This window comes from Zootermopsis nevadensis, unplaced genomic scaffold (genome assembly GCF_977971745.1).
Source record: "Zootermopsis nevadensis isolate Lab colony 2312 unplaced genomic scaffold, Znev_1.0 Znev_ptg000015l, whole genome shotgun sequence".
NCBI classification, from domain to species: Eukaryota; Metazoa; Arthropoda; class Insecta; order Blattodea; family Termopsidae; genus Zootermopsis; species Zootermopsis nevadensis.
In genome coordinates, this window is record NW_028259147.1 from 7,724,098 (window position 1) to 7,746,458 (window position 22,361).

Consider the following 22,361-nt stretch of genomic DNA (forward strand, 5'->3'; position numbering starts at 1 on the left):
AATCTGGTTATCCAGCTCCTAGTCACCATACTGACCAAAATATCAGATGCAATGGATGTTTCCTGCATCGCTTGAGTATTGTGTGCATCTCAATCTAGATTCAGTAGTTTTACAAGGAATCCATAAATGCAATGGAGGAACCACTTTTAATATATGGAACAACTTCATAATATGGTGACAAATATGTTTTGGATGTTGCTCCAAACTATGTTAAAGGTAGAAAGTAATAAATTACACACATACAGCATAAGCCAACATGACAATCTTTAATGTAATGTAAATGTTCAAATTATGCCACAGTCAAATTTATTGTGTCTATTCAGTATTAACTGATTGAAAGGTGGCATATTTACCTCAAATTACTTTGAAACCTACGGCCGTATGTGTTGTTACTGTAGATCCCTAGAGGGATTTGGAGCAACAGCGTTATAAATACAATTCTGAACGTAATTTGAAGGTTAATCTAATACTTTTATATATTTAGTATATTTTAAATTTGGACAAGTTTTACTTTGTTTTATACTTAGAATTGGATTCTTTGTAATTGCATTTGGAGCCGTAACAGGTTAAATAGCATAATGCATGAAAATGACGATTATGATATATTTTTAAAAAAGGTAAGATCGCAAGTTAGCTAAAGTAAATATTGGGCACGTTTATGCTGTGGCTGATATGTTTGAATTCTACTTAGTGTACTTTTAAATCATACTGGAAGATGGTAGCACATCCAAAAGTAATTTCAAATTCGCTCATCCGCCATTAGTGTTAATATTCGTGAGTGAGAAGGAAATTCCAGTGATTCTTGTAAATATACAATTTTGCTGAGAATAGGTGTGGTTAATGTTTTGAGTGAAAAGTGATGGTAATTGCGTTAGATATAGTGTTATACAAATTATAGGCAACGTTAGAAGAAGATTGTCACCAACAGCGAAAAGTAACCAAGAAATGGATGATTTAGGTATGATTACATTTAATTATTACAGTTTGACTATTATGTTTCCTGCATAATTTCATCTGTACTATCTCTACTGCTGTAACTTCTTGCGTATTTTAGAATACCTCAAACATATATAGTGTAATGGAACATTGTTCTACATATAACCTAAAATTTGTGCAGTTGTCATTGGTATATTTTTTTCTTACTAGGTATAAGAGAAATCACAGTTATTGTCTACATCAAAATCTTGTGTTTTATATGCAGTCAGATGAAGTTTTGTAGCTGATCTATGTAAGTTGAAAACAAAAACATTGGGGGCATGTTGGATTGACAATTTTAGTAATGTTATTTCTTTAGGAGATGATTGAACTTAACTGTTCTGCAGCCAATGTAATGTGCACAGTCTAGCAGCATATTGGAAGCATCTTTGTTCCCCATTACCAATCCTGACATTGATACATCTTGGCCATTTTAAAAAGGAAAAGTTTTACATTACTTTATACTTTGTTTACACTAATGAACATTTGGAAAATACAGGTTATTATTTGCATTAATATGGCTAGTTGTGTTTAGGAATTCTTTGGACAAGAAACGTTCTAGATGACACAAGCTTATTGCTTACATTAGCAAAAACTATTCCATATTTGCATGGCAGTGACCAGCAGTTCATACATAAATTAGCGAGTGTAAGTAAGTTGTGAATTTTTGTGAAGTGATTGACCACTAAATTTACAATTTTGTACAAGACCCTATTTTCTAATATACAACATAAAGATGTACCATTTTCATAATACACATAATTGAAAGAAATGAAAATATCACATTAAAGTAAGGAAGCAGTGTTTATTTTAACACAAGTTTTGGATATTCTTTTTTTTTTTTGCGTCAAAAACTGTAAGATGTTTTGCTCTTCCCCCACTTATGCTTTCTGTGAAATTTGAGTGCTGGAATTTTTATTCTAAAAGAAGCACTACCAGTTTTCTTTAAATGCTTCCATCACCAGGGAGAGGCTGAATTGTAAATTACATAGATTTACCTGTTCTACTTGGGCCAGAAGTGGTTTAAAGGAAAGAATTCTCTTGTATTTCCATTGCTCTGAAATGCTACAGTATTGTTTTGTTCAGTATAAGAAAACTGCATAGTGGAGAGCTATTATTTTTGTTTATTTATTTATTATATGTATAGGTTGTTTAATGGTGCTACAGAACCTAGACTATATAGTGTCAGATGAGAGGATGACAATGAGCAATGAATTTGAAAGAATGTGGAAGGAAGCAGTCGTGGCCTAATTCCTTTCCCAGCATTTGCCTGGATAGACTGAGGAAAACCACAAAAACCTTAGTCAGGATGACTGGTCTCAGGGCATATGTTTGAACACAGGACCTCCCAAATACAAAGCAGACCACGCAACTATGATGTTCAGTGAGAGAGCCTCATCATTTGTACTCTTCACCAAATATTAGTGTGATCAAATGATGGAGAATAAGATGGGCAGAGAGAGTGGATTGCATGGCTAACATTAGAAATTACATTTGGTTTGGTCTGAAAACCTGATGATGTAGATGGAAGGATAATACTATTAACGTGGATATTCAAGAAATAAGGTGAGAGGTATGGACTGGATTTGTGGCTCAAGACAGGAACCTATGACAGGGTCCAGCGAACACTTTAATGAACCTTCAGGTTTCATAAAAGGCAGGAAATTTTATTTCTAACTGTGTGAATAGTAGCATCTCAGGAAGTCTCATGCTTCATGCAGTAAATAAAGGTAGTCAAAAATGTATGTACCAAGTTTAATGCTTTGTTTCACATGAACAACGAGGCATAAAATCTCATTCAGATACTGGTCAAATTATAATCTCAGTCCATAAATATTATGATGTGTGAAAGGTGTTTGCCCTCAACTCTAACAGTCGCTTATAATCTCATTGCATAGTTTTATACCTCGCTTTGGAGGATATCACTTGGAAAGGGAAGATTTTATATTCAATAGATGATTTGTGCTCCTCCAATGTCCTTTGAGTTGCCCTGGTACAAAAAAAGAAAACAAATGACTTGAGGACTACAGTGTGTGAGCAAATTTTCTTCAAATTGTAATCGCTCATTCCAGAAAAAATTGAGTTTAAACTTGGTAGGTACATTTTGGGCCTCCCAGTATATTTAGTATTTTTGGGCACACTCTGTAAAAGGTTTTGTTTTGCATGTATAGATAAAAAATTTTGCTTGTATTTTAATTTATGTATTACGGAGAGCAGTAGTTTTAAAACTAAAACCACACACATTTCTTTAATTACTCTATATGTATTTTATACTAAGTTATTTAATAATTTTTGTCATCCATATTATAAGTGCTTCTATAATGTCTCATGGCATCAGAACTTATAAACCAGAACATCTTGCCATCTAGCATCATTAATAACTTTTAGGCCTTTGTTAGTGCAACTGGATGCGCATCAAAATGAGGAAACATTAGAATGAGTTTCATTATGTGTAAAAAGTGTTTCTGTTGTTTTTCATTTCAAGGTTTAGGAAGATAACATTCAATGATAGGTTCACAGTGAAATGTGAAGTGCGAGACATTTGGTTGGCTGCTGAATGACAAACTTGAAGACACATGGAAGGGATCGCTTCCTTGATCCTTTGTAACATTGGTATTTGAGCATTGTAAGCCTCCTGCAAAACAGGAAGACAAATAGATTAAAATTGTTACTTTATTAACTGTTATATATGTATTCTATTTTGGGCCACTGTAGGTTATGACTGTGAGGAACTCAAAGAGTGTTTTCTGAATACCGTGGTTCATGGTGATGGTTAATTGAAAAGGAGTTATGAGGTGTTGGAAACTAAAATTGCTGAGGCACAGAGCCAATTTAAAGACAGACACACTGTTATTTCTGTTTTTATAAAGTGACTTTAGTAGTTGTGTATATGAAACGGGGGGGGGGGGGGGGGGGGTTGTGAGGTTATGTATACTGTAGCAGGGTTTTCATAGGTTTTACAAAGGAAGGGTAGCATGCATGGGGGCAGACGTTTGGCATAGTATCTTCAAGAGAAGGGGCCATGTGGGAGGCATAGGTACAAATCTATATATTAAAATACTATTTTCATTTACACTTTTAACACAATTAGTATACAGTAAAACTCGTGTAGATGGAAATAGTATTTTAATATATCATATTACACAACAGAATGCCTTAATTTAAGACAGGTATAAATAACTTTTTTACCAAGCACTTGGTTGTATAGTATCATATGACAGAATAATTGTGAATGATGAATGGTTAAAGTTGCGAAAGGAAGAAATTATGGTATATTTTATTTTACAGTATTTGCCTGGAAGCACAGGAAAATCGCGCACATTTTGTACAAGAAATGTGTCTATCCATAAGTTATGTCCTAGATAAATGGGATGTACAGAATATGTTTAAATTTTTTGAAGCGACGAATTTTAAAGAAGACTACACTTTAAACTCAAGGCTTTGAGGAATATATTGCGCCCCCTTTTAGAGGATGCCATTGGAGTATTTTTGGTAGGATACTGTCCACCTCTTTTGAACAGAGTTATGACATATAATCACAGCATGAATATCAATGGACGATGTTTTCAGATGCTGTCATTCGGTGTGTTTGGCAGAAATTTTTGGTCCTTCCACTTAGCTCCAGACTGAAGCATTCACGCCACCCACATTCCCGGTCTGTCGTCGCATTCCCCGCCGCTCCCGTTTTAGTGGTTGTGTCTGTTCCGCCGACATCCCCACACCCTTGATGTCGAAGCTTCAGTCCGATATTACGGCACTGCAGACGACGGAAGTTACGTTCCTTAATTGCCACACAATAAAAAGAAGGCAGCTGATGACTCTGTCAGAGATAGCGCAGTGACTTTATACTGGTTTAATGACCGTGGTTCAATTCCCGGCAGAAACACATCTAGACCAGCTTAAACTGTTTGTGTCCGCTTGAAACTTAGTGACACTGTGGGATTTAGGATGCTTGAGCACAGTTTGCTTACGAGAACGTTTAGACCTAAGGGGAAGTATTCCTAAAGGACTGAAGAAAATAACAAAACAGAAACTTCATGATTTGTACACTTCATATAAGTGTTGGGGTGATTGAATGGATAAAGATGATTTATGGCTTTCTGGGTTGTTGCGCCCTGCAGCATTTGGCTTCTGTCAATGTTTCGGAGGAATATAGTGCCTCTGTCTTCACATCACCGTGGATACCCCAAATCCTGCAACTAACAAGATCAAACCAGCGTTTTGGAGGGACGTACTGCATCCATCTTCAGGTCTGAAATTCCTCCAAAACGTTGGTATCTACCTGCAAGTGCACACAATGTTACAGACTAGAACATCTAACATCTTCACTTCCGGGAAACCTCATTGTGGCTATAATAAATATATATATATTGAGCCGGGATAGCTCAGGCAATATAGTGACTAGCTACGAGCTGAAAGACAGGTTCGATTCCCGACGGGGACAGAGGATTTTTTTCCTCAGCCTCCTATCTAATGGGTACCGGGGTCCTTTCCCGTGGGTAAAGCGTGGCCGGGACGTGATGCTGACCACTCACCCCATCTAGTGCCTAAGTCAAGAATGAGTAGGAGCTATACTACCTCTCCCCCAAGCTCCTTCATGGCGTTAGCAGGATTTTTTAAACGAAATTATGTTTTAACAAGCATATCCAGATATAGTGTGCTTCTAATATCATCATTGGCCTTGTTCTGTTTGCTGTTGTAGTTTACAACGAAATTGAGGTGCATTTAAAGTACACTATGGGGTAATTGTCTTTTTGAATACACATTGCTCTTGTTTGGTACTTAAACTTTGGCCTTGTCATTCCACACTGAGAAGTAATTAAAGCTGGATGCATCGATATATGTTTTAAAGTTGAAGAGTTTTAGAGATCTGCCTGGTCTTCTGCACAGTAATTCACACAGATGCGGTCTGCCCTACAATGTTTTTAGTGACAGGACTCGATTATATTTGACTTCCAGTTTTTAAATCTTTCTTTGGAAATAAACGAGATTGGCACTTTTCTTGAAGTCATGAAGTCCATTTTAGTACTTGCTGATCTTTGCCTCGAAGACAAGAAATTATATGAAGAAATCAGTGGAAAGATTTACTGTAATGGAGTACACATTTTCCATATGCGTTATTTAGTATTTTAGATTATCGAATATAAAAGAAGTCTGCTGTTACAAAGCTTACACGGAGTCAAATTATATTTCCTTCTCTTTGTTTAGTTGAATATCCATTATTAAGGAAAAATGTTTTATTTATATTGTGTAAATTTTAACAAACTCTGAATTTTATGACATATGCTAATGTTTTGTACGATGATTTCTTTTAGAAAATGAATTTTGATTTCAGCTTTGTGTCAAGTGTTTGACAAATTTTGGGAAAACAACAGTCGAGTTCTGTAACTAACTCATCGTCACTAAATGTCATCGGCCGCAAATGCCAACAAGTGCCAACAAGCCGCTTATTACAGTCATTTCGTTTGCCAAAGAAAATCTCTTGGTTCTGTGGCGCCTACAGCAAGACCGTTGGCTCGGTTAGCAGTGTTTCCATCGGCCCCTGACCTCATGTATTTTCTCTCACTGGGTTTCTCCATTGGATTAATTGTTAGGAACTCATGATAACTCTTTGCTCGGTTAGCAGTGTTTCAGTCTGTCCTTCACCTGATGTTATTTTCTCAAACAGGGTTTATCCACGTCAGCTAATTGTTAAGAACTCGTGATGATTATGTCGATTACGATTTAAAATTCTCATAACGTACAAGATTTGAAGGTGACTATCTTTTGGGATGTTGCACCGTGTAGTTTGGTAGAAGTTTGCTGATATTTCAGAGGTGTTTACTGCTTCCATCGTGGGGGCAGTAGGAGGCAGTGAGAACTTTTGAAACGTCGGTTAAACTTATACCAGGCTACACGGCACGAAATCAGAGATGACAGTCAGCTTCATATTCATCGCTGTGAGAACCTGCATTCTCACCTGCAAGATTTGTATGTAGTCATTGCTTCCACTGTGGTTAACACTCGTATAAATTATGTGATATTGTCATCTGGGTTCGCGACTTTTTTTAAAATTTCGTGTAAGTCTACTACATCCGTTTGATCGGTTTCTGTCGCCAGTGCTAGATCACTCTCATATGGCCAAGAATTATCAGTATGCAGAAACTGAAGTCCTGGGAAGAATTCATGATGTATACTTTCCTTTAAATACTTGAATTTTACAGATTAATGGTTATACTTCTTAGTTATGCGCAGAGATTTTACTACTTCAGATTCGTCACACTTAACATCAATCGACGTCATGTTTGTAATTTCTAATTGACAGATAAGCCATATAAAAGCTTGGCCACGATGAATTTAAATTCGTGAGTTTAAACTGTGCGGAACAAATCGGTATTCCGAATCTTAGGGTGTGTTTAGCTATCGGCCATGGGTTTTGTTTATTGTAGAAGAATCTTGTATTCGGAACTTCGGTAGTTTTCCGTAGTTTTCCGTTCATTTCGTCTGTGACAGCTTTGACGCTGATTCGCTGTCCTATCCGATGATTATTTGAAAAGCTTTTCCATGGTATTATGGTGGCCGGAGCGTGAGGCTGCTATATCAATCTAGTATAGAGGCTGTTAATACATAGAACTTATTTCACCTTCTCCTTATACGCCCTTATGACGCGGTTTATCTCATGAATTTTATATAAGTGAATAAAAGTGGCCTGCATTGCTACAGTCTCTCAGATACAAACATGTTCTAGATCAGTGGTATTCAACCGGGGGTACGCGAAGACATCTTAGGGGGTACGTGAAATTTAAAAGATGCATATATTATTTTATGATAAACACTGAATAATCAGTAATGTAATTTATTTAATTTATTTTAGATGTAGATTATATATTATGTATAACTTGAATTATACACCAACAACTTTGGGGGTACAAAGTTGAAGAAAAATTATGTCAGGGGGTACGCGAACAAAAAAGGTTGAATACCACTGTTCTAGATTACTTACAGGACGATTCAATGCGCGTTTTCTGTACTAAGCGCAAAATAAACACATATTGGAAAGGTCACAGCTGTCCTTCCACAGCTTAATCTCCGATAATACTGAACGGATGTTGGCGAGTTTGGTATTTCGAATCTAGACTAAAAGTTATCAGGTTACTATAACCCTTGCTAAACGTGAATTTGAGTTCCAACTTATGAATTTAATCAGAACGACTTATCGTACAATACATTTACACGCACCAGAAAGCCAACTCTTATTGAGATATATAAATTGGTTTTGAACCGTTTCTAGATATGATGAGTAAAGAAATAGGAGAAGTCTGACCGTGCACTGTGGTACATGCAAAGCGATTGCCCCCTGCAACACCGTATTTCAATCTGTAGTAATAAATTTGTATATGAAATAAATAGACCAAGGAATGTATCCGAAAACTTTTTTGAAGGAAGCCGCGCCGGCGTACCGCGGAGGCCCGGGTTTGCTCCCAGGGCCGTCTGTGTGGGTTTTGTGGTACACAGGGCGGCATTAGGGCAGGTTTTTCTCCGAGTAATTCGATTTTCGTCTGTAAGGTGGTGAATAAATGTAATAATAATCTGTTTCTGTAATAAGGAATTTTTGTTGATAATTTGCTGTGAAGGGATTTTTGGCCTTACGTGATAATATTTATGATAATGTGTGATTATAGGTTATAATTTCGATTTTGCTGTCATTCTTGACGGGCATGGCAACAAAAATAATAGTGGGCTCCCACGGTTGTGGCACATGTGTCCAGTGAAACACGCACATGCAGTTTTTCTGTGGAGAACTGATGCGAAACATGCGACGATCAGCATTGGTGATGAAAGTGAATGCGGGAGGAGTTGGAGGGGAATGGTGTGGCTTGCGTTGTACCAGAGGACTCCATCCATCCATCCAGCATCCGTCGCGGACGTACGTGCTAATTCCGTCTGTCTCTGTAGTTTCTATGAACCACCGAACGCAAGAGAGAACGACCTTTGAGTGACGCAAGCGCAGTTCTGATTCCCCAAAATACAGCTTAACAAAAAATTAAGGAGAAAAGAAGTACAGATAAAAGCTATGTCAAAAGATAGCTTATTCTTTTTGTCAGGCTGTGGGGTTTGAAGGATTTTCAAATTCTTCCCTTCACACTTAGCATTGAAACGTTAGTGTGTGAAGCTGAGGTCTGTTACTTGTGGCATCTGAGTGCGAGTGATGTGAACTGGTGGCGGGAAATGATAATTATCGGTAGGTCAGTATCACAGCAGCAAGTGGCTTGCGAAAGTAAGCAGCTGACTGTCAAAACGCTGTTTGACACTTTGGTTTTATCGCATTTCAGCCATTATTAGTTTCGGTCGTTTGTCGGCGCGTATACCAAAGAATCTATCATCATGGACAGGACAATGTACGGCAAAGTTCAACCAGGAACGTACCATCCATACAGATGTACCAGAAAAAATGGTTCATCTCCTGGCTGTAAGTACATTTTATGCGGATTCTACACGATTGCGTGTATTGCCACGAGTTTTAAAAATAAACAATTATTCAAGGACGCCCTGCTTTATACAATGATAAGGCAGAACTTGAAAGTGGATACAATTTACCAGTTACATAACGTAATATAAGAAAGTTTGGTTTAGCCATGCAAGCATGTCAGGCCATGTTGGAATAAAAGTAAGAAATACCATAAATATCGGATTAAATGGGGACTAAAATAGTAATAGTCAATGCAGTCTTTTTTTTACGTTGGCGTGTTTTACTTGTTGTTAGAAACACTGTTGTCCTTAGCTTTAAGTGTCTTAAAATAGCGATTTTTGACGTGACCGTCGTTGAATTTCGTATTGAATATTTTTAAGTTTCCAACAACAGAAATATCACATTATCATGGAAATGTGACTGTAAAGAAGTCGTTTACTTTATCTTTCATAATCAGTCTCCCTCTACACCGTGACTTTCAGTAAAGTTTACATTCGATATCTCCGGTTTTCCCAATGAACAATCACGATACGTCCAGAACTCGTCTCTTCGTATCAAGCTCATGGCACGGTGGTACTGTTGGCAGAAGGCATGTGGAACAGATCGCGGTCTGGCATTACACGCGTACATTTCTCGTTAACATACGGCCCACGGTGCATTTAGTGCAGTAAGTTCTGTTTACAAATCTTGAGAATGAATAATACAGTATAATCCAGGTGTACGTGTTTTAAATTATACATTGATTCCGCTGATTAAGTTGAACGCAACTGTCTCTTCCCGGCTTCCGGTTGGAAGTGTTATAAAAAGTCAAGTTCATTTTATTGTTCGTATGGAGCGATATTTGTATAGGAGAAAACCTTGTAGCGTTTGGCAGTGCGTTAGGCAGTTACAGCCGGGTGCCATGAAGTGGCAATTGTGTTTAACTTTATCAGTGAACGCAGTGTAATAAATATTAAACTATAATACGGTAGTGAGACGTGGACCATGGGGCGAGAGACGAGTAGAATAAGGGGGACCCTTTGCTGGAAGTGCGTATTTAGACGCAAAAGAAATATTGTAGCACGTCGATAATATAGGCCTTTATGAAGAGGTACGTAGAATGGGCGAAGACAGACAGATGTTAGCGTAGAATTATAAACGTATAGGGCGAAGCGCAAGATAAAACAAAAGAAACTCCGAGAAAAGACTTGGGGGGGGGGGGGGGCTGGTATAGGCAAGAGATAGTCACAGATTGGAAAAAAATAAATGTTTTAAATGTATAAAAAGTTATCCCTTTGTTCATCTGTGACGAAATGTGACTCTCAGAAAGAACTTGGTCATCCCTGTGGTAAAGCACTGTGCGCGTTTTCTGTAGTGTTTGAGAAAGAATATTGGTTAGGGAATAACGTAATGATTATTTTTATTCGTCACCCGGCCTTAACCTTCATTCACACAGTAAGAACTGAACAGCGTTGGCTGATGAGCTGGTCAAGTTAAAATCCAATACATTTGTAAGACGTTTCTTCATAGTTGCATTGTTCGATATGTCAGTCATGCGAATTAATCTGCAAACAGGCAAACCTTATCAGAGTTACATTTGATAACTCATTCTTCAGGTAATGATTTATAATTTTCTCCTATTTGCTGTTATTTCATAAATATGCCGTTGAACATAGTTAATCGGAATGTCATATTACACTGGAAGGTGTTGTTCAGGAGTCCATAATTTCCTAAACGCGTTCTTTGAAATTTTACGTTACACCGTGTCTTTGATGTTCATTTAGGCCATATTTCGTACGTAACGCTTGTTTACGACAAAGATTGTTTATCTTATCTTTCGATATATTTATCGAATAATGTTTCAAATAAAGTTATAGGTATAAGTCAGAGTTATATAGATGTCTCATAAGCTGGTTTAACGAGACAGTTTCCAGACATTTTCACTTTTATTTTAGTTGGTCACACCATTGAGAATTGTTTTATTGCATTATTATTTGTGATTATTTATGTAAAGCGAATAAATAAATCTTTCGTTAACATGGTGGGTAAATTATTGGTAACGCTACTTACGAACCGTTCTGTATTTTATTACATTTTATCTATTTCGTGTACGATGAGCGGTTTTTTTTAAATAAGTAGTTTTCAGTAGGTTTTGAGATTTTCAGGACGGTGTGTCTGAAGATGGCTGTCTTCTGGGTTGTTGCCCCGCGTAAAGTTTACCGATGTTTCAGAGGTCCTTGCTGCCTCCATCATCAGGGCGCACGTTTTGAGAAATTCAGCCTGGCCAACTGGCTAACGACGCATTTTGTATGGTCGATTCTCCTATGTTCCAGTGTGTGTGGAGTACCACTGGATCACGAAAGTAAAATGGAACGTCTTTTATTTTTCATTTTCCAAAATGTTAGCCGGGATGATACGGCTGACACGGTTATCATGAACGCTCTGACCGCAGTGGTTAGCTTATACTGCGATGACTTAGTGTATTGAGTTAAGTAATGGCATTTATTTCATACCATATGCTGTTTGTTATATTACCATATCTTGGTTCCCAGAGATCGTTTTTGAGAACGAAGCTGACCCTGTGTAGTCAGATTGGGGAATATATTTTGTTCAACTTTTCCTTTGAACTCTCACATCTGATGCACTGTGGAGATTTTTTGTTTTTAAAATATGTCCATTTTAAATTAACCGACCGATGAATTTTGTCCCTGGACTGTCCTAATATGATGGTTGCCGCAACGTTAGTGTTAATAATCAAGGAGTTAATTGGTGCAGATTTCTAAGCTGCATTAATGGCGTGAATCATGACAATTACAGCATCATTGAACACTATTATGCTAGTTGTTGCATCATGGCCGCAACTCTCACTGACCCAGATCCGTATTCACATATATAGAAATATAATTCACAGTAGAAGCAGCTGTCCAGTTCTTTAGAATAACACCACATGTGCCATCTTTTGGGTTTCTTAAATCCGGGTTGTGTCGATAGCGATAATTACATTACATATAATTATCAGTATATGTTAACGTATCTTATGAGAACACCAATTGGCTGAAACGGGTATAAATGTGTAGGCCTGTTTCAGCTTAGAGAACACATGTTTTAGAGACGCGTCCTTTGCTATTTACATATTTTATTGACCTTACTGGTAATTTCTTGTCGATGCCGTGCACATGCAAATACCACAATAAATATCACACTGCTTAGTTACAAATAATTTTCTTAAATGTATACTATATCGAAACTTGTGTCTATTAAAATTACTTGTAGATCCTACCGAGATCTGTATTTTGTGTTCTATAGCAGTATTTATATGATAAGCCATTTTTTGAAATAACTAGGTTTAAGATTCACATGAAGTAGCTTATACACTTGATACCTTTTAGTGTAGACATTCAATAGGTATACAAGTTTTCATGTAATTCCGTCGATTATTATGAAACATGCGGATAAACGTACGTGTTCTTTCAGTAAGCGTCTATTTTATATTGCCTGTGGAAATAGTACATAAAATATCAGCTATCAGTGTAAGTTTTGTTGTGGTCTTCTGGCTTGTGACGCAACATGATGTCACAATCCAGAAGACCACATTGAAGACGTTCAACTTCTTGAGAACCTCATCCCAGATTAATTGCTATTATAGTTTCCCTTTATTTTAGGATTTCGGTTCTGAAGAAATAGGACGTCGAAAGATGAGTTCGTTTGGAAATAAAAGTTAGTGGTAGATTGGTCACGTGGTTTTACATCGAAAGATTAAATATTCTTATCTAGATCTGTTACTGACGATTCGATTCCTACGTAAATAAAACACACCACATCACCATTACAAACAAGCATTTTTATGATTTTTTGGGAAAATTTTACTGTTTTTTTTATCATGAGACTTATGAATTACAAGTCGAGTTATGAAGGTTAAAGCAGGTGGCATTTATAGTTATCAATGTCTTATAAAGGGCTAACTTCGTTTTAAAATAACCAAACAAATAAAAATTTTGGCAATTTCTTCTTTGAAAAGTTTTTATTACCGTATTTTCTAAAGACTTGTCCTTGACCTGAATGTACAGTTGACGTATTTGAGGACGAGTGTCGTACCTCTGCTCAACATGTGTGTACGGTGAGTCATGATATTTTACTCACTCTTTATTGTTCTTTTAACAGGGTTTTGCGTAATCTACGCTGACATCACGGTTAAGGAATAAATCGTAATTTATCACACATGTATGGTAATGCAGTCCTGTCTGAAGTTCTCCATTGAGGTCCATTTTGGGGGAACTTTATTTTAGATGTGTTTAGATAAATAACTTGAAAACACCTTTTATTTTGGTTATGTCAGTCCTGTATCCCCAAATAACAGCCCTTAAACTATCGATTTCGATTAAAATTTGTATGACATTCCTACAGTAAATGTCTTTTATTCTGATTTTATTTAATTCATTTTAAGAACTATTGCACTCTAGGGTATAATAGGAACTTGTGTATCTTTTTAATCCTTTCACAGACATTGATAAAACTAGATGTACTGAAAAACTTACTGTTCCGTTTAAAATTCAACCCTGCCTACAACAGAGCTTGTAAGCTTTGGTGACGTCGATATAACAAGACAAACGAGTTGTTGTTAGGAAGAACTTAACAGAAGAGCTTTATAATAGGGGCTTCTCGAAGGCAAGCATCAACCCTTCCTAATGTGTTTCATGCGACTTTGCGAAGTGTTTCTTGGTCAATGTTAGCAACTGTCTTTTCAGTATAGTGTTTCAGTTTCTCCAAACTTGACGGGCTATTTGAATACAATTTTTTTAAATCCTCAAATCCCCACAGAAAGTGTCCGGCGGGGTAAGGTCTGGAGATAGCTCGTATAGTAGACAGACGTCATATAAGAAAAGGTAAACATTTTTTAATATAATTCAGGGGTGCACTACCTGTTTTTGATTTAACGGCATGTGACGTTTATTGTTAATGTAGAATTCCTGTAGTTGTTTGGTGTCTGTCACTGTAATTTTACACCAGAAATTTATCCATCACATGGCATATTGTAAACACACCTACTAGTAAGTAAAATGAAAATCTTCTAGGCTTAATCCATCGGGATTCTGAAATGCACTGTACCAGTTTCTAGAGTTCTTGATACGTAAGCCTGTGCTAACCGGCTAACAACGCTGGCTGCACGACTTCTGTATGTTCTGCTGAACCACGAACGTAGGCTTATTAATTTTCTTTAATTAATTATTCTTGTCCGTCTAATCACAATTTAAAATTTAAAATTAAGATAGTTAAAATACCATGTGATGCTCCTTATCTACACCTCTCATCTCAGGTATGTTCATATTTACTTTTCAAATATATTATTTTGTTTTCTATTCTGTTTATTCTTATTCATTCATTAATATTCATTTATTCTTTGAATTATTTACATACAGACTGATATAAAAAACATAAAAAAAAAAAAACATTCACCAACCTAAAAGTTTATTTGAACACGACGCACATATATAGAACAACTTCAAATATATTAAAATGGAATCTGGAAGTGAACACCACTAATAACTGATAAACAACTACAAAAAAGTTGCATATAAGAAATTATGATTAAGTTTTAAGTTTATATAATTGTAATTTTTACACACCTGAAGATGGTTCATCTAAGAACCGAAACATGTAGTGAGAAAGTGATGTTCCAAATGTAAATCGAATGTTTCGATAAGGAGCATCACATGGTATTTTAAATATCTTAATTTTAAATTTTAAATTGTGATTAGACGGACAAGATTAATTAATTAAATATATATTTTCACAATATGACGCAACTCTATCATCTTATTAATTTTCGTTTTTCAAAGTCTTAACCGGGCTGACATGGTTAGCGTAGACGCTGCACCCCTGAAAGAAACTCATTATTCATAACATTGAGGAATGGATTTGCCTTTGAGACTTCTTTGTCCTTTATTATGTCGTCTCCATTATGCGTATTGCTTACAGTAGGATGGCGTTTTAAGGCGGAGGAAATACGAAGGCGGGTCACGTAGAAAGGAATGATGTCATTGCTCACGATTATCTTCAATTTCGCTATTTCCACAGTAGCACACAATGGATGAACCTCAATAACTTTTAATGCCTTTGTGGGTGGGATTCCATCTAGTAGCGATGCCTTTGTAATTTTTATCCTACTGTAATTATTAATGTTTCACATACGTCGTTAACCAATTGACACAATTGTATTTTTTTAAAGTTGTTCTTCAGCTGCTTGTAGCAGGCAAATGAAAATGTAAGTGCATTATGCTCTTTTTGTAATTTTCATTAAATTATTTGTAGTTCATTTAACGACGTTTTTTAGTTATATAAGTCGATGCATTAAAAGTATGAAAATAAAAAAAATACACACATTTCTTAAAATCTGCAGATATACCGGAAATGATATTTTAAGATTCGAAGAAATAATGTGTTGGTACAGTAGTATAGCGTCTGGCTTATATTCCGATTGCATCTTGAGTGCGTCTGGTGCCTGGTTTTCTTCATTATTCCATTTAATATTGTCCAGTTGTATATCAAATGTAGGCCGTACCTCAGGCAGTGGACAATGTCCAGTGAACCAACAAACGTAATTAAATAAAACACGAGCCAACGCCTTGATGATGATGATGATGATGACTGTCTTGTGGGTTGTAACGCCGTAAATAAATTTACCGACGTTTCAGAGGTACTTGCTGCTTGTCATCTAACTGATGATGGAAGCATCATGTACCTCCAGAACGTATGTAAACTTCTACCAGGCTATGTGGAACTGGATGTAATTTGTGTTTGTGGTCTTATCTTGTTTTTGGCATATGTATGACATGAATTGCCATAATTAGATGGAATCACGCTCATCTGCTTCTTGTGTGTCAAGTATATTATCTTTTTGGAAGTTTAGAAGTGTTTATGTTTATAAATGTCTGTTGGAGGAAAGATCCTTTCAGTCTTCACTTAAGAAATGTCAGTGCCTGGACGTATTTTCTTGGCAATAGGGAGATGCAGCCTGCTTCGAGATAATTTTCTGTTATTCATTGCAAACGAACAAGTGAAAAATTCCCTTTCTTCACGTTATATTATTTATTCTTTCATTGTTTCCAAATGCCTTAGTTGATTTTTGGGAATATTTCGTCAAATGCTCAGCATATGACCAGTGGCGGACTTTTGTGAATACGGTACCTTCTGGTTCCATCAATTACGGGGACTTCATTGACTATCTGAGTGACTATTAGCGTCTCAAGGACACTTTCCCATGAAGATTTTAGATTTGTTTCTGTGCCATTTATTTTGTACGGTTAGCCGTTTTTGAGACTGTAAATATGGACGCGTCCTTCATGTCTGCGAAGTGCTTCGACACGATCAAAATTAAATCCGCCTTACACGATAATCTCGTACCAAATTTTAGTGAAGTTCATAGTTCTGGAGAGATAGGGACAGATAGGACCTGTTCGTACGTTTGTTTCACACGTAAAAAGGCTGATATATCCTCCTTCAGTCTCTGTCTCTGAACAGTACTTGTTGTATGGTAAATAGGCAGGCTTAAAACGTAAGCCTACAGTTTGATCACATGGTATTTGTAATCAGTTTCAGGCAATGTTGAGATACTTCAGTATTTTCTTTTGGACTTCATGATAGCAGGCTCATATCAAGCCATAAAAAAGTTCGAGATCCATGCGTTGAAGAAGGTGGAAGTTATGGTTAAAATACATAGATGGCACTGGTTGCAATGTTTCTGCCTGTTCGTTCACTTTATAGATTGCAGATGGAGCCGCAGCCACTTGAATTTGATTTAAAAATTCTTTTTGACTTTTTCATATCTTCAACGTCACTGTTGAATTGTTTGTGGTTCCCCGTATTTGGGAAGTCCCGGCTTCGATTATATTCCCGGTGGCCGGCTGTTTCTGCTGAGATTTTTCGTGGAATTCCTCAGTCCATCCAAGCATATACTGTGATATCTTAAGAAGGCCATAGTAGCTTCCTACCACATACTCCCGATTCATTAATCACAATCTAAGCAACTGAGATGGCGTTGTTGAATACGCCAAGAAGCCACGGAATGACTCTGGATCCAGACACGACCTCTTCATTGTGTGTTCACTTCTTGCTTTGAGTGCAAAGAACTAATACAGATTCCAGGAGGCTACTATGGACTACGTACTGTGCATTCGAAACTTTGTGTTGTTGCTTAAGTAATGTCCCACCACCTCACAATACATCGTTATGGCCCATGGCACCAGCTGTCGTATCTGTGATTGAAAGTCTAACGTTGCTTCTGTTGTAACTTGTAGAGAAAAATTAAACACGCACTTTATGCAGAACACAATTCTTCATATTTCTTACTGTTTTCATTATAGTTGGAAGGTTAACATCTTTGTTCTGAAAATATGTAGGCAATAACAGAGAAAGAGATAGAAATAATTATTACACCATGCGTACATCTCCTAACTTGTTCTGTATTATTCAATTCAATTAATTTATTAGAATGCTTGACAACAGCCAAAAGTCCAATAACAGCCAAGCACTAGCAACAATAAAAATAACAATTAAAAACAAACAACCAATGAACTAAATATATAAATGTACAATATAATAATGATAATGTATCAGTTCATTAATTTATTGCAAAAAATTAACAGTAAATGTGAGTATTTTAATAATTAGTGTTAATTTTAAATTGATTACCATTTATTATGGCAACTAAAAATATATTTGAACGTTTTAGCATATATTTACATTCTGTGTGCATTATTTATTGCAGGATATATATGTGATTTCCCTGTTGTATTTATATTAATGGAAAATTAATTTTTAGCCAACCGCTCAGAGAACGCATTCTTTCTGTAAGATTAGTTATTATTGTACACTGAAATAGAAGAGCTAAAGGAAACGTTATGTCTGCAGCAGGGAAGTCCCTCTTCCTGCATTTGTCACACTTTCTGGAAGACTTCCAAAATGCCCTGTTGACTCAGCACACTTACAGGTTCTATTAATTCCGGAAACTACGCGTTTCCGGCAGCGATGCTAGGTGTTCTCTGGCGAGCGGGTGGCCAAATGCGGAGACACGCTAGTATGGCGCATTCGCCTGCAAGGTTAGATGTCGTTTGAAGGACACTTTATCAATTGCTTAATGTCGACTGATAGACTCGAATTACCTCTGTAGTGGTTGTGGGAAACAACGAAGTACCCCAAGAAATCTGGTCTTCGAGCCCAGGTTTAAAGCCCGTTCCTGCTAAATACGAAGTATGAGTGTACTGCGCTTGGTACAGTTCCAGGTTATGTGCTTACATGACCGGGGAAAACCGCTGATAGTAGGATAGCCAGTTTACCGTCCCAGATTTTAACTTGGTTCTTTTATTTACCAGTTTTAGACCCAGACAAGGAATGATGGTTTCTTGGAGAATGTAAATAAGGTGTTAAAATGTTTCCTTTGTTTTTTTATTCCCCTACATTTCCTTCTGCTTCTTCTTCTTCTCCATTTTCTCATTTTCACTGTTTTATTTTCCCCTATCGCTCATTTTAATTACATTTTGTACTTTTTCGTCCTGTTCAGTTTGTCCGTTCTTATTCCACTTTTCTTGCTCTAACTTTTAGAATATTCTGATGCAGAAATGAACACGAAATTTCAAACGTAAAGAAAGAACTGCAAAAGATTTCTGTCTTCTGGGTTATTGCGCTGTGTCAGACTACACAGCGCAATAACCCAGAAGACGGAAATCTTCATACTCACCGCTGTGAGAACCTCAAGTCTTACAAAGAACTGCAAATTCGAAATTCAAATGTAAGTCTTGTTGTTGTAACGGGAAAGAATGACCTACCATTCTCGGTTGTACGGTGGGTCTGAAAGGCAAAATGGAGGTGATATTGAGAATCACAGAAGTGGCATTGACTGCAGATCTTGAGATTTACTTCAGTAGCCGCCATCCAGGCCAAGTATATGTGACGTCACGTACGTTACAGCCACTCTCACCGGTATCTTGCTACTTGAGTAGAATAACTGGTTGCTCTTTGTAGTGATCTGTGTGTGTGTGCGGTGGGGAAAATATAATAATTGTGGTCTGCGTGTCCTTCGAACAGAAGGCGTTGTTGATATTATTATTCCGGAATCAGTGTTTATTCGATATACAAATTTCTGGAATCCCAGTTGGGTACATTCCACGCAATTTTAACTCTGTGTTGTACTTCTCGTGTGAATACCTCGGTTGGTCATGAATGGTGAGTCCTAATCATTAATTAGAACGTTAATGTTAATGTTTTAGCAGTGCTGATACATGTGATGCTATGTTGTAACAGTGGACATCTTGAGCACACTTGTTTTGAAAGACAGAAGTACCATGTGGCATTAGTGTGTTTGATGCCAGTGATTACAGAAGCTTATATATGGCTACTCAACTATCTTGGTTATTCGCTGTTTTTCAAGGTGATCTTTCTGTTTGTTTTTTGTATTTTTACGGTTGATTTGATACTTGGGTTGTTTCATGAGGTTTTTTGCCCAGAGCGTTGTACCCGAGACTTACCGAATACATAATCAGGAGTGATAACCACTAACTGCGATGTTTGGTGTGAGTTTCATCTGACCGTGTTTGGTAGCCCGGTTCTCATGCTCTGCTTACGTAAGTAAACATGCTCTCCGGATTTCGATTAAATTTCGTATCTGCGGGGTCTGCACTGAAAGTGACATTTAGAATTTAATTCGGGTCATATCGGTACTATATGTCACCTACTTTACATAAAGTTCTAACCGAATTTTATGAAACTTTAAAAACGAAACGTAAACATATTAAAATTCGCCGTAAATACACAAATCTCATTGAAGTCAGCCATTGTATTAGAAATATTTTTGATGTAAGATTTGAGGTTTTCACAGCGGTGAGTATGAAGATTTCTGTCTTCTGGGTTGTTGCGCTGTGTAGTCTGGTCGATGTTTAGCAACGTTTCTGAGGTCATACTGCCTCCATCATCAGGGAGGTGAGTATGAAAATTTCTGTCTTCTGGGTTGTTGCGCTGTGTAATCTGAATCGCCCTGACGACAGAGGCAAACGTTGGTGGAAATCTACCAGACTACACAGCGCAACAACCCAGAAGACAGAAATTTTCATACTCACCTCCCTGATGATGGAGGCAGTATGACCTCAGAAACGTTGCTAAACATCGACCAGACTACACAGCGCAACAACCCAGAAGACAGAAATCGTCAATATTTTTGATGTAGACAATGTTTAACGAAATAAAGTGATATATGCAGTAACTTCGTTTGAGGCAGTTGAAGTTTCTTATTATGTAATTTTCTTCTCCCGCTTTTTATATCTTCTGCAGTTTAACTTATTTTCCTCAGCAGGCTTCTGCATTTTTTCGCCTGGAGTGATAGACTTTCAGCACTGGTATAAACCACCGCGTTCCAGTCTACAGGTTTCTATAATTCGGGACTACAAGATTTTGAACTGAATAGTAGCTAGAATTCCCGTATTTAAACCGCTCTTAACTTCTTACGGAATGGAAACTCAACAGGTTTTCTACTTTGTGATATGGACCACGTTGAGTAACCAAATCGGCAGGCAACATTCCATTGCCAGCCTTGCCTTATTTGGAACACTGTGCATTGGCTTTCGTGATTGCTAAGGGACTTCTGTGAGAAGATGACGAAAGTCTTAATTTCTCCAATTCCCGGAGTGAACCACCGGTTCTTTACTGGAGTGCATAGTTTTTTTTCTTATTTATTCTGCAGGGATAATAACACACGTCATCGGATTTTTTCTACATTATAATCTTGTTTATACATTTAATGCACTTTGCCGTATGTAAAGCAGTAGGATTTGAGGTTCTCACGTCGGTGAGTACGAAGATGGCCGTAGCACCGTGTAGTCTGGTAGAAGTTTATCCACGGTTCAGAGATGCTTGCTGCCTCCGCCATATTTTGACGGAAGCATTGGGTGTGTAATTGGTTCAAGGAATGCTTATTTTATGACTTAAATCTGTTCTGCATACTTACTAAGAAGGTCCCGAAAGAGTGCAGTATTTACACTGATCTCTTACGTGGCATGTGCGTTTGTAGTATCGCTGTGTTTCATCTCCGACGTTTAGAGGTTGATGTTAGATGTGAGCAGCTGCTCCTGTTGATGTTCACAACACTGTTTAATTTGTTCTGACCTTGAGAATTACTAAACACTTGTGAATCGCTTGAAGAACGCCTGTGGAATCTGTGTGCTTCCATTGTATATCACGACTATCTTTATTCGTTGTTTCTCTCTGTTGCTAACTGTGCAGATAGGCCTGTTCTCTCAGGATTTGAAAATTTTGTGTAAGGATTTGCTGTTAGCTGTGTAGGTTAGCTTATATTGCTTATGAAAATCGGCCCTTTAAAATGACTAACGAAAACAGTAGTAACAAACGGAGGACGGAGACAGAGTCCGGTCTCCAAAACGTAGTATTTTTAGCAAACCTCAAGACATGGATAATGTCCAGAGAGTTCGTTGTTTCGATAACATATCATTGTCACAAACCTTCGGATGTCAGTATTAGTCAACCTCTGGACGTGTGTGTTCGGGCTTTGTCCACTGATCAGGTCTGCCGGATAGTTGTCTCCTCTAATTTTTGAATGAAACTAAGGAAGATAGATCCTTCGAAACATAGTAACTTTTTAGAAGACTTTTCAAGAACAGTCGATTGATAAAATTTAAAACAAATAACGTACCACCGTCAAAGACATTCAGAGGCGAGTTTAAAATGTTGCCATCGGAGATACAGTAGCTGTTAGTGATGTTCCTCCATTTCTTCATGCAAAAATTGAAATGGACGTTAATTTAATATACTGGGTCTTATGAAATACATTATATTGTGATTCAGGACTTGGCGTAAGGTAGGAGCCACGTGTGTGCTAGGTAGTTGACCCTCTGTGAATTAATCATTGTATTGCTGGAATGTCGTTGTTAAAGGGGATAAGATGCCTAGACTTGCT

General features: G+C 37.2%; 1 protein-coding gene across 4 annotated transcripts in view; it reads left to right on the forward strand.

The window, feature by feature from the left end:
* The first annotated feature begins 769 nt into the window (after nucleotides 1-769).
* The window catches only part of Pax (paxillin), a 72,901-nt gene continuing 51,309 nt past the window's right edge, over nucleotides 770-22,361 (forward strand). Inside the window, exons 1-2 of one of the 4 annotated variants that reach the window (XM_087349270.1) lie at nucleotides 8,883-9,200; nucleotides 9,288-9,424. In XM_087349270.1, coding sequence (XP_087205396.1) covers nucleotides 9,340-9,424 — 85 coding nt within the window. In that variant the 5' untranslated portion in view covers nucleotides 8,883-9,200; nucleotides 9,288-9,339. Of the gene's footprint in view, nucleotides 959-8,882; nucleotides 9,425-19,599; nucleotides 19,622-22,361 lie in introns of those variants that run through there. The other 3 variants (XM_087349271.1, XM_087349269.1, XM_087349272.1) reach the window with 3 other exon arrangements.